Source organism: Cynara cardunculus, assembly GCF_001531365.2.
Source record: "Cynara cardunculus var. scolymus isolate 2C chromosome LG 1, CcrdV1, whole genome shotgun sequence".
Classification (NCBI taxonomy): Eukaryota; Viridiplantae; Streptophyta; class Magnoliopsida; order Asterales; family Asteraceae; genus Cynara; species Cynara cardunculus.
The window spans coordinates 43842421-43855728 of record NC_037528.1 but is presented as its reverse complement, the minus strand read 5'-3'; the positions used below and the strand labels follow the sequence as shown (position 1 = coordinate 43855728).

At 35.2% G+C, this 13308-nt stretch overlaps 1 protein-coding gene and 1 non-coding gene across 3 annotated transcripts; one reads left to right on the top strand and one right to left on the bottom strand.

The window, feature by feature from the left end:
- Nucleotides 1-461: 461 nt before the first annotated feature.
- TRNAL-UAA lies at nucleotides 462-544 on the bottom strand. The gene has a single exon. It is a non-coding gene; the product is annotated as a tRNA-Leu (tRNA).
- Nucleotides 545-644: 100 nt separating this feature from the next.
- LOC112510456 (splicing factor U2af small subunit B-like) lies at nucleotides 645-13084 on the top strand. 2 transcript variants are annotated; one of them, XM_025115887.1, is made up of 7 exons: nucleotides 645-987; nucleotides 1567-1653; nucleotides 1729-1810; nucleotides 5509-5635; nucleotides 10696-11143; nucleotides 11483-11491; nucleotides 12783-13084. In XM_025115887.1, the coding sequence occupies exons 1-5, from the start codon at nucleotides 751-753 to the stop codon at nucleotides 11123-11125; spliced, it is 963 nt and encodes a 320-aa protein (XP_024971655.1). In that variant the 5' UTR covers nucleotides 645-750; the 3' UTR covers nucleotides 11126-11143; nucleotides 11483-11491; nucleotides 12783-13084. The 2 variants fall into 2 exon arrangements, with proteins under 2 accessions (XP_024971655.1, XP_024971648.1); XM_025115880.1 differs by lacking the exon at nucleotides 11483-11491.
- Nucleotides 13085-13308: the final 224 nt, after the last annotated feature.

The following is a 13308-nucleotide window of genomic DNA, read 5'->3' as shown; positions in this document are numbered from 1 at the left end:
AAATCAAATAGAGGATAAACATCTTATGTTAAAATAAAAAATCTAAAATATAATTAAGATAATTATCGAGTTCTAAAAAAATAATTAATTATATTGTTTAATAATATAATTTAAAAAAAAATAATTAATTATTTTGTTAGAATTTAATGATTATTCTAATTATATTTTAGATTTTTTATATTTTAAAATAAGATTTTTATCTTATATTTGATTATGTTTATCCACAGTTACTTACACGAATTCAAATATGAAACTTTAATAAACGCACAATTTACTTGTAATCTTGAATTTTAAATAATATGCATTAATAAAAAATATTTCATGCATAAAAAATAAATTTTAAAAGTTTTTGTCAAATGCTTTATAATATAGTATAAATATAGATTATTGTTAAATAAAATATATAAATATAATTTTAATTAAATTACTTAATAGAAAAGGAAAATATGAGAGAAAAAAAATGCTGGCTATGGGGTTCGAACCCATGCGCACTTATGTGCAGAAGATCTTAAGTCTTCCCCCTTAACCACTCGGGCAAACCAGCTATTTGTGAATATTCTCTCAATTATAGTAATATCAATCGTTAATTATTAGGTAAATTCCTTTTCTTATAAATATATATGATCTGATTCATAAATTTATCCTCTCTCCCAAATTTCTTTTTGCTGCTCATCGCGGTTGAAGAACAAGCGATTCTGGTAAACCCTAACCCTAGTTGATACAGGTAGAAATAATCAACTCCAATTCAGGATGGCGGAGCACTTGGCGTCGATTTTCGGTACAGAAAAGGACAGAGTGAACTGTCCGTTCTACTTCAAGATCGGAGCTTGTCGGCATGGAGACAGATGCTCCAGGCTCCACACCAAGCCCAGCATCAGCCCTACCCTATTACTTTCCAACATGTACCAGCGTCCTGATTCGATTACTCCAGGTGTCGATCCTCAGGGTCAACCCCTCGATCCTCGCAAAATCCAAGATCACTTCGAGGTGTTTAACCCTAATTCCTTTGTTTTATATCAAGTCTGATAGAAATCTTGGATTTGTTATGTGTTTAGTGGGTTGGTTTTTAACTTTTGTTCTAGTTGCGATATCTGTTTACTTCTATAGTTCTGTGTCTTCGTTTATGAGTTAGTTAGATGGACGCACAAATGGTGTTGACTACATATGCATATTTGGAGGTTAAGGTGAAAGATTCAATACATTAGTTGATGTATGCGAATAGACAAGATTTAGTGCAAGGACGATGTTGACTGTTGTTAACCACTGATCATGATCCAACCAATTTTTCTCATATCATAATAATCCATCTTTTCTTGAAGAATCATATTTTCCCCTCACACCTACTTGCGTTCCTCACATGAAGAATTTGGGCAACTTATAAGTGTATAATGGCATGGGGTTTTATTGCAACCTCCTCTTTTGTCTCTGCAGTGGCCAACTAGTGGAATAATAATTTAAAATCTCTACTGCACATTGCATACTTGATTTTTTTCCTATATTTTGTAATGAATTAAGTATAATTTCAGTAATGTGCTTCCTCACTTTAGCTTTAATGTACAAGTGCAGGACTTTTATGAAGATTTATTTGAAGAGCTGAGCAAGTATGGGGAGATTGAAAGTCTAAACATATGTGATAATTTGGCTGACCACATGGTATGTTATTACTTGACATAATGTTAGTCTATCTTTTTGCTATTTCAGATTCATGTAATGTTCTTTTTATGGCAGGTGGGGAATGTGTACGTTCAGTTTAGGGAAGAAGAACATGCTGCAAATGCTCTTCAGAATCTGAGTGGAAGGTTTTATGCAGGTACACATGTTTCTCTAGTGACTATTATAATTATATGCTTCGAGTTTCTCTTAGTGCATGGGGATTAATGCAGTCACAACTCATATATAAGAAGAGCATATTTGTTTTTTAAAAAGATATGCGCCCTATTTTAGTATGAATATCATGTTGTAATGTGACTTCTCTTTTTATTGCAAATTATATATATTTGCAGGGGTGCATTTTTTTTTACCACACATGGTAGTCTATGCATTTAAGATGGTGTCCTTGCTATTTCGCTTTTCTTTTCTTTATGTCCGAATTACTCCCGTTCCTAAAAACTAGAATCCCTCTTTTTTCCGATCCAGTCCCTCCACCACCGCGAACCCCAGTTAGATTCAGGCATGCTACGAGACAAAAGGGGGGTTAAAGACCACTCAATAAAAAAATATCTTAAAGAAACGTCATGCTGTAGCAAACTAGCAATTGTTAACCATGAGATGTTAGCAGCTTCTGATCAAAAATCTAATTCCCATCTATAGACTTCTAACGAAATTTGCTAATTTACTCTGTTGATTTCCACTTGAGGAGCACCTTTCTTTCTAGTCTACAAAGAAAAGAAAAGCATAACTTTACACAGAGCTTTCTGAAATGTGAGTTCAGTATGTTGGGCGGAACACAATTGCATGCTGCAAATGAATATTGGCTACTGAGTGGACGGTGTCTTATTGCGGGCCTTCGGTTTTTATTTTACTAATTTAATTCTTCAGAGATGGAATAGACCCTCATTCACTGCATATGTATATTTTGGCTTTGTTGTCTTGTTTCTTTGTTTATTCCATAATTAATGGAGATTTGTGTGTGGGGTTTATTGGCTATGACTTATGAGCAGTTTCTCACAATGCAGTTTGGTTGTAAAGCAAATGTTTCAAAATCATTAATGAATCAAAATCACGTCTCATCAGTATCACTGATCCACTCTCACAACCTCACATATAGGCTACTTGAACCATGTCATGCAGTTCTTTAAGATTGTATAAAGGTATTTTACAACAAAGTTCGTATCAAACTATTGGTGATTAAGGGTTTTTATGTGCGTATTGTGATGACGATACGTGTAACATTTTTTTCTCGTCTCCTCTTAGCCTCTTGGTGGTGAAAAGCAACAAGAGGTGATTTTACACCTGGCTATATTGGTTAGTGCTACTTTTTTCACTATAGCCGTTTTTAAGGTCTTTATACTGACTCTTCTCAATCAATATACTTGGCTATACTTGGCAGTTCAATATGTGGCCATCTAGGTTATGTTTATTAGCCCTAGAATTATGATATATAGACCAAGATATTGAACCAACCGTTGTCTCTTTCCATCCATAGGAAGGGCTCACATAATTTTTTTGACGTTGCCGGTGCTTATAAGATAGGTTAAACTGTAATATTTTCTTATACACGCCCATTGGAGTTCTTTTTTTTATTTGCTTTGTGTGTGACTAAGTGATGTACCATGTCATAACAAATGTTAATAGAATGGGTAGAAAGAACAAAGAACTGTGAAATAAGAGAGATAGTGCCTGCCCCCAAGTGGATCAGCCATGAGATCCGACCACACATATATTATCTAGTGACAAATCACTCTATTCTACTGGATGGAGCTCACATAAATTACAAGGCCGAGTAGATACTTTAATCTAATTGCATTACATAAAAGAGAACTAAATAGTTATAGGCTATAGCTAAAATGGTATCTAAAATGATTAAGAAGTTTATGACAATTAGGATACAGTTTTTAGAAGTTAATAAGCTAAGTACTTTTCTATTAACAACCAGAATAGCTATCCTAAATAGTTACTATTACTAACAAAAAATACTAGAATTTTATTTTCTTGGTACTCCTAATGAGTGAGTAGTTTCAAATTTTATGATTAAATTATTATACATGTAATTTTTAAATATAATTTCTCTGAAAGACCTTTTCTATCTCATTGCTTCTTTTGTCTTCATCCACATCCTTATGTCATAGTACAAGATCCCTCATACCCATTTAAAAAGTAGCTATTTGGCTCATGTTAGTCATCCCTTTAGTGGTTTTACATATCAAGGAAACTACTGGATTTTCTAATGTGACTATTTGTGTGCCTATATGCTTAATTATCAAAAGAGTTGTTATTGTTTCATTAATAAGAACAGGAAGACCCACAAAATGAAAGTAATCTTATCTTTCCATAGGTTGTTACATATGAAGAGATTAGCTAAGCATGAATGCTAAAACTGTTGGAAGCATAGGAATTTTTGTTCAAAAAACAGTCTGACAAAAGGACATTTGCCATGAGAATCATAATGATAGTTTCAAGATGTCTATTTTTTTGGAGTGATACAAATGCAATCAAGCTGCTGCATGTGCTTGTTAATTGTCTAGCTCTTGATAACCATTTAGTCAAGTGAGTTATCTCTATATTGGCTGTAGTCTGTAGCATAGCAGCTGTTTTAGGGACTTGTGTAGGTGCATCCTTGAAGGTGAATTATTTGAAGAGTATAGTTGTGTCGGACTTGCTATAATTTGAACAGACATGTTGCAATTTGTTTCAGAGCGAAGGTGTTATGGCTTGCAGGATGAAGTGACTACTTTAAATTTATACACAATGCAAGCTACTTATATAATATATACATGCAAAATTTTGGGGATATGTTTCTGTGGCTGTTTATATGGAGTTCTGGATCTAGAAGTTGGAGAAAGGATAGAAAAGTAACTTCTTGAGTGTGACCTGGATCCCAATGCATCATACACCGATGTTGCTTAATACCTTTATATGTCACTGCCTTCATCTTTGTCTATCCTTATATCATTTCAACGTCTTCAACAAAATTTATCATGACCATTGACCAATGATCTCATCACCACCATACAAATTTGAAATTTAAAAATGTCAACACCATTGGTGGATAGATGATCATCTATATAAACAAGCCAAACCGTATATCCCACCCAAAGGTGGAGTTGGGGGTGTGTATGCAAACCCGACCTCCACCCCAGATGTATCTATTATCGCACATTAAGCAAAAACTTCTCACAATCTTTTGTCCTTTGATTGATTTTATTACACTTTGGAATTGGTTTTGAACGTATATAAATAGACTTGTTAGATATTCATTATAAAACCCACTATGTTGTCAACTCTTGTGAAGATCATTGATGTAGTTTTCTTGTGACTTAACATGTTTCTTTGTAGGCAAAACCAATTAAAGTCATTAGAGTGCCACCACAATTGTGGATTGTAGTTTCTTGTAGACTAATTCTAAAGGATTCCAATTTGGTAGCTTGACAATCATTGTATTGATTGATATATGGTGCACTTGATTCCAGGAAACTTCTTTCTACTAGTTGATTCTTATGTCATCCCTATCTTATGGCATGCTATGCATCTTGACCGTTCCATATTCTGCCTGCCACCATTCTAAGTGATTGCTGCACAACTGTGCTTAATATTTGAATTTTGGTAATGTATAATGCCATTTAGGATGTTTCAAATCTTGTTTCTAATGTAAATGCCATTCGTGTTGATATCTTTGTATAATATTAAAATTCATTACATGAATACTTACTTCCTGTAGCATCTAGGTTTGGCCCCTTCTATTTCTTTAGTTGTTATCTTCTTCGTTAGGGTCAAATTTTGAGTCGTCATTTATAATTTTTAATCATAGTTGATCGTGTTTATTTATCATCATAATATCTATATCTTCAGGTCGCCCCATCATTGTGGACTTCTCACCAGTGACGGATTTTCGGGAAGCTACATGTCGACAGTATGAAGAAAATGTATGCAATCGTGGTGGTTACTGCAACTTCATGCATTTAAAAAAGATAAGCAGGTCAGTTATACCCTGTTTTATTTTTGAGTTTTACTCCCTCTGTCACATGATAAATGTCCACAATAAACAATGGGGAGTTTTAAAAATATGTAATGTAATAGCCCTAATTTTCAGCCAGGTATATAGATATATACATATCTTTATCATAAGTTCTTATACATATCTTTATCATAATTTCTTATAAAGTTAAGTTGTTTCGAAAGGCTCTTAATATAAGAACTAAAACAAGGTACTAACATCTTTTAGTGAAAAAAATATTAATTATAGAGATAAATAAGTAAGCAAGCACACAAGTAGCTTACAAAGCTACTTACCGATACTGCGATACACACATAAGTAGCTTACTAAGCTACTTATAAACACACAACATGAGCCACAAAAATCTTATGACAAAGCAAGCCTAGAGAATGAATTGTAAGAGGAAAAAAGTTTGTGGCAACCCTAAAAGCATTACAAGGCAAGTCTAAGAAAGAAGATAAGAATAAACAAGCTATGCTGTTATAGCGGTGAAAATACAAAATTGCGGTCGGGACCGATATTTGAAATAGCGGTGCAATAGCGGTCCAAAAATAGCGGTTCATATAATATTTCTTAGAATTATATATATATATATATATATATACATATATATATATATAATATGGCTACATAAACATATCATTTGCAAAATAGGAAATATGTTCATAAACGAGCTAATCACAAGCAATAGGTTCAACATCTAAGTCAGCATCATCTGATACGTTCACTTCTTCGTTTAGGCTAGCTTCCCACTCTTCCCCTTCTTCTTTATCTCCAACGTGATCATCATCATCATCATCCCTATAACGCTCCCTTCTACTTCTTGTACTTGGCTCAACTTGTTCATTACCTCCCATTGCTTCTCGTACTTGTGACCAAAGGAGGCCATCTTTTGCATCCACAAACTTTTGCAGCTCAACGTCGGTTGTAACCACCCAATCATCATTTTCTTCCACATCTCTCAAGAAAATAGGATCTGAAGATTTGTTATCACTAAGAGATTTGTAGCACCTCTCAAGTCTTTTGTTATATTGAATGAATACAAGATCATTCAACTTCTTTTGCAAAAGACAGTTTCTCTTCTTAGAGTGCAACTGAAATGATAATTGATAAATTTAAAAATCATTACTTGAATTAAAGTTGCATTTGAGCTAATACAATTTCCATAACCAAGAAAACTTACATGATCAAATGCACTCCAATTCTGCTCACCAGGAGAAGCGCTACAAGTTTGGCTTAGAACACTAATCACAAATTGTTGGAGCACAGGTGTGTCAATGTCATAAGAACGCCACCATACATCTACATTTTATAGGTATATTAATAAAAAACACATACATGAACTTTTGAATATGTATGTATATATCTATATATATATATAATATTATATTGCTTATCATACTTATGTGGTGCAACTTTAGCTATACGCCTTATGGCAGCCATAGATCCAAATTGCCTTGATGACTCAACATATTGATTAGGTTCCATCCTTAAAGTATCATTTCTTTCTTCATCACGCATAAGTCGGTCAATTGCCTCATATAGTTTCGTCTTAATGTATCTATTATTCTTAACTTCTGAATCTTGTGCATAATAAATGGCGGGGCTGAGGTAATATCCGACTACAATTGTACTAAAAGTTGATACCAATAATTGTATTAACTTTAAAATTAAATAAAACATAACGATGTTTTATATATTATACCTGCATGCAAAGGATGATGAAGTTGGTCACTCTAACGTGCTTGAATCATAGACCACACTCTAGTGATCGATCTCTCGTAAGTAGTGCTGGTCAAGTTCTTCATTTGATCTTTTGCTCTTTCCATAACATCGTATATATAACCCATACACTGCTTCTCCGTGTCAACCGACCGAACCACATCAACCAATGGTGCCAATACTTGACAAGCAAGACAAATATTGTCCCATAACTCTTGCTTAGCTATTATTCTTTCAATTCTTTTCCGACGACTTTCTTGGCAAAGTCACTCTTCCTCTATTGTTCAGAAACAAATAGCACTTGGAGATGATGTCGGTTCTCATGAATGCTCTGAATGGTGTAGAATTTGTTTGCAAACCTTGTAACACAAGACCTATGTAATTCCCTATTTTTAGTGAGCCTCCGCATTATATTCAGAATCCTTTTGTGGTTATAGATATAAACCACTACCGCTCTCGCATCGGCTAACACACTTTTAATCTTCGGTATTTTCTTTTCGACATCTCCTATAAGATTCACGCCATGTGCTGCCCTTGCTGTCCAGAACATCCGAGGATGTTGTTCTTCCGAGATTTTTCCTGCAGCTTTAAAGCTGGTCCCATTATCAGTAACAAACTAGTATAAGTAAAAAAAATAATTAGTCAATACTTTAACATAATATAGAATATGTTAATACTTATAGATAGAATATTTGTCACCTAATCACCTGCACAATGTTCTCCTTTCCGACATCGTTTATAACCTCATTAATCATCTTTTCACATGCTCCGATGCATCAATTGATTTCAAAAAAATGGTTCCTTTAGGACAATTGACCAAAAAGTTTATCAAGCTTCGACCTTTTCTGTCTATCCAAAAATCAGACATAATAGTGCATTTACTCTTCTTCCAATGCGAATGAAAGGAATCCACAAACTTGTTTGTTTCCTCGAGTACATCCTGCAACAAAGTGACACGAATGTTGTGATAACTCGCTGCCGACATGCCTACCAATGATAGGAATAAAGTTAGTAATTAGTCATTTATAAACTTTTGAAATATATTCAAAATTTGAAATGGTAATTACCTCTTCCATACTCTCCAACGACATTTATGAACTTTTGAAAGTTCTCGTCGTGCACGACATTGAAGGGAAACCCAACCGAATGTGCCCAAACCGCAAATCTCTTTTCAAGCGGCCATCTTTAACTTCTTCCTGATTGGGTTATTTCTATCTAAAGTGGTTTGTTTTATCTTGCCATAGCCGGGCTTCAACATTGAATCAAGAGGACCGGAAACATCACTAGCGGCATTTCGTTTCAAACTACGAGGTGGCTTGTCGGCTTGCGCTCTCCTTCCTTCAATAAATTCTATTTCATCTTGTTCTTTCCCGTCATCATCATCATCATCATCACCGTTACCATCATCTTCATTGGGTTCAACCGCGTATTGTCGAAGAATTTATACTCTTCTATTTCTTTCTTTCTTTTGCTTATCCTTTTCTTTCATCGATTCAAGAACTCTTTTCTTGATGTCATTAGTCGCATTAGGACAACCAAGATAGCTTGTGAGGTAGAGATGTAACTTCTTGCAACCAATACAAGTCCTCCCATGGGTATGAAAATATAACGTGGTTATTTGCATCGGAGACCTCAGAGTTATTTATAGCTGCATTAGGATTATTTGGTGGTTCCATTGGTTGTAATCCGGAACTATTTGTTCAGGTACTTGATTTGGAGGGTTTAAGATGAAATACGGGTCTTCATACGGTGACTCAAGTAGCCATCCATTTCCATACTCAAACAATCTCCTTCGTTCCTCACAAACATCTGTAATGGGTTGGAAATCCTTATAGAATGTATGCTAAAAAATGTTGTTCAAGTCTAGGTTTGTCTAATCTAAGGCCAAACTTAGTTCACTTGAACCAAAGGCTCTAATACCAACTTGTGACATCCCGTTCCCGGGGGTATCGCTCTTTGCCCTTGGTACAAGTGACTGAAAGAAACTTCGTATCTTAAACTTTTATTTCATTATAATAGAGTTATTACAGCAGCGGAAATGCGGAAATTTACAACTTACAATATTATAATATCTTAGAATTCCAACTCCTTGATTCCTGAGATACATACATGAATACGTAAGCCTTAAGCTTAGTGAGTAGTTATGGTTTCATGATAAAACATTCTTTCCAAATAGTTAAAATAATTCTTATAAACTTTCATGTATAAAAACATTTAATTGAGATCTCATGGTTACATATTAAGTAAACCAACTTCTCACAGGTTCTTTAACCTCGGGTCCACATAAGGCTGTCCAATAAGGTCCGTTTGCAAGACGTACCTTCTTTCTATATCTCGTATGTTGGATATTTAAATGGTTATACTTAACATGTATAAGAACTTTCATATACCACATGTGCATCCTGACATAAAAGGTGTACTTTGCCACATCATAACATAACTTTTACAAGAAGATATGACAATACTCTTTCATGCATCAAACATATATATATATATATATATATATATATGTATGTATGTATGTATGTATGTATGTATGTATGTATCCCAGTAAATCTCAGAACTTGCTATTATACCCTGCTTTGTGCTTTCTAACTCACTTCTTATTCTTTACTTATGCTTTAAGGTAGTGTTCCAAATCTTGGGATGAAAAAGAATGAGCCCTTTAAGCTTCTATTTATAGGGTGTATGACATGCTTTAAGGTACTTGTTCACTTAGCTTTTGAACTTGTAAATTTCTAAGGATATGCCACATATGTACTTGTTCATTTTTTTCTTCTTTCCTAGCCTTGCCTTGTAATGCTTTTATGGTTGCCACAAACTCTTTTCCTCTTGCAACTCATTCTTTAGGCTTGCTTTGTCATAAGATTTTTGTGGCTCATGTTGTTTGTTTATAAGTAGCTTAGTAAGCTACTTATGTGCTTATTGGTAAGTAGCTTTGTAAGCTACTTGTGTACGTGCTTACTTATTTATCTCTACAATTAATATTTTTTTCACTAAATGATGTTATTTACCTTGTTTTAGTTCTTATATTAAGGGCCTCTAGAAAGAACTTAACTTTATAAGAAATTATGATAAAGATATGTATATATCTATATACCTGGCTGAAAATTAGGGCTGTTACATGTAATTATTACACTTTTTAATCAACTAAATGATAAACTTTTTCTTATTAGTAGGGGGAGCAATGAATTTCTTCATCTCATAATTAAGGGCCTATTTAGGAACAAACTAAGATAGAAACATGGACACTTATTTTGGAATGGATGAAGTATTATTTTATCTTGTTAGTTGCTGATTCGTGCATATGGTTCTTTTAGGGAGTTGAGGAGGCAATTATTTGGGAGAAGTCGGAGAAGGAGAAGTCGAAGCAGGAGTCATAGTCCTCAGAGGCATCGTGGTTATGACGAGCGTCCACAAGGTGGTGGCCGAGGTTCAGGAAGAAGAGGAGGTGATTATGCAGATCAACGACATCATGATAGGGGCAGGAGGCCCAGAAGCAGGAGTCCTGGACGAAGAGGGGGACGTAGCAGAAGCCCTGGTGGAAAGAGAAATCGTAGTCCAGTTAGGGAAGGCAGTGCTGAGAGAAGGGCAAAAATTGAACAATGGAACAGGGAAAGGGAGCAAGCCGACTCCCGTCCAAAATCCGCCACTAATGATAACAATAGCGATGATGGTGCGGTACCAAATGGAGACCAGTATTATGATCCTCGTCAGCAGCAACATGATGATGGAGGTTATGATGACTGATCAAAGTTACTTCGTCTGGTTTGTCCCTGTTCTCTGATTTTTTTTTCTTTGTATAGATGGATCTTGCATCATTAGGTATTTGCAAAACCAAATGAAAGCAACCCATATGAGCCCAATATTATCCCACCAGGAGGTGGGGTCTGGAAGGGGTAAGATGTATACAGATCTGACCTCTACCTCAAGGAGTAGAGCGGCTGTTTACTTGAAAACCCCAGGCTTATGATCAAAAACCGTTATTGAAAAAGATAGAAAGAAATCAAGAATAAGTAAAGACCAGAAGGAAAAAAGTAGGGTTTTTTACTTTTGAAACATCCCCACTTGGAAGATATGGCTTACTGCCCACTTTCCACTGTGCAGGAGTACAGGGTACAGGTTCACTATCCAAATCTATTTTCTCCCATTTCGTCTCATTACCCAAACCAAACCAAACTACCCAGTAAATCCCACTCGAAAGTAGGGCATGCGGGGGTGTGTACACAGACCTGACCTCTACCTCAAAGTGTAGATCGACTTTTTCCGTGAAGACCACCAGTTTTCTTCTCGTTAGCCCTTTTGAGGAAATTGAAAAAAAGATTACAGGGAAGACAAGGGAAGGAAGGATCACTAGCTGCAAATCGCTTGAATGCATAAAACGTCCATCTTTTCTGTTTGTCCTTTCTAGTGGAATTTCACTTCAGAGTTTTGGAAAATAGCAATTTTATTCTTTCAGGAGTTCCCTTCCTCGGCCCTATTTTCCGTTTTCACCGAATATCGTAAAACATTTCAGCCGTCATTGCTTTTAGGCTTTCATAGTTACTACAAATGATGTTCTTTTTCTTTGGTCAAACCGAAAGTGTTCCGATAGTGCTGCTTGCTGGATCAATTTTGTAGGCCGAGTGCAACAAATAGGTTTTGGGGATCATGTGATAGAACACTCGTGAAGTTGGCCTCTCTTCTAATATTTTATCATACCTATAGGCCTCTCGGTTCTGTTTTGCAAGGATAGCTGGCCCCTGTTTCTTGCAGGCTGAAATGCCAACTTATACATGTATGTGCTTGTGTATATATATTGGGGCATAATCAAATGAGAACTCCATATATTGTGAGAGCTTTTATCTTAAGGTAGCGGAAAGCTGCAGCTTTCTTGCTAGAAGGCCTTGTTTCACATGCTTTTTTTTTTCTTCATCCAAGACTTGGATCTAAGGTGTTGATCAAGGTATATTTGTTTCACATTGTGTTCGGGTCACATTGTGAAACTTTTTAACGTGTACTTTTTGTTCTACAACCACGTAAAAAAGTTTCTCATCATGAAACAAGTACATGTGATATAAATATGTTAATCAACACCCTAAAATCATAGCTTAAGATGAATAGAGAATCATCTGAAATTACACATGATGCAACTAGTTCTCAGGGCTCATAATTTTGTGGGTTCTCAAATGACTAGCCCCCTATGTGTATATATATGTGTGTGTTTTTCATAGGATCAGATGGAAGGTGTTGCAATTCAATGGTAGGGTATCAATTCTTACCATGATATATAGAAAGGTTGTTTTTTATTTGAATTACGAATAAAGAAATGCGATCTTACGTAGTTTACAAGTTTTGCAGGTTCAGGTATCCCTGCAACAAAGGTCGGGCCTTATTTATTGCGGCTTACCATTATCTTTGTATACAGGTTGACTTTCGTCCTCATCTTCAGGGCAACTATACAGAAGGAACTGATTTGAAGATGATGTGGCCGTAAGCCGTAAGTTCTCGTTTCTTCTGATTTTCCTTTTTGTTGAGAACCCACTTAGAGACTGGAATTCGATTTATGTTCTAGTGGAATATTATCTACCCTAGTTTCTTGTGCACTGGATGGTAATTTTGCTTTTTGTATGAAACCGACTGTTGTGCACTTTGTTTGTATGTCCGTTGAAGAATGGAAGCAATGTTGTTTGTTTAAAGTGTTGTATGAAGGGGTATAGTTATTTGAGCAGGTTTCTGTGTATGGTAAAATTACATATGTATATTGACCTTCCTTTGGGTTATTTAGCTAAATGACCTTCCGACAAGTTTTTTTTTTTAATAACTCAGTGGCCTTTTGACAGGTTTGAAAATTTCTGTCTAATAGAAGAATGGCTAGAAACCTGTTTTAAGGTCACGGGTTTAAAAACAAACGATGATTTAGCTCAAATATTCCGCCTTTTTGTAAGGTTCGC

Excerpts from the sequence above, each read along its gene's own strand:
- LOC112510456 (XM_025115880.1), top strand. The coding sequence starts at position 751 with ATGGCGGAGCACTTGGCGTCGATTTTCGGTACAGAAAAGGACAGAGTG. Across the intron at positions 1,654-1,728 it reads ATAATTTGGCTGACCACATG|GTGGGGAATGTGTACGTTCA; the intron begins GTATGTTATTAC and ends TTTTTATGGCAG. Across the intron at positions 1,811-5,508 it reads GAGTGGAAGGTTTTATGCAG|GTCGCCCCATCATTGTGGAC; the intron begins GTACACATGTTT and ends CTATATCTTCAG.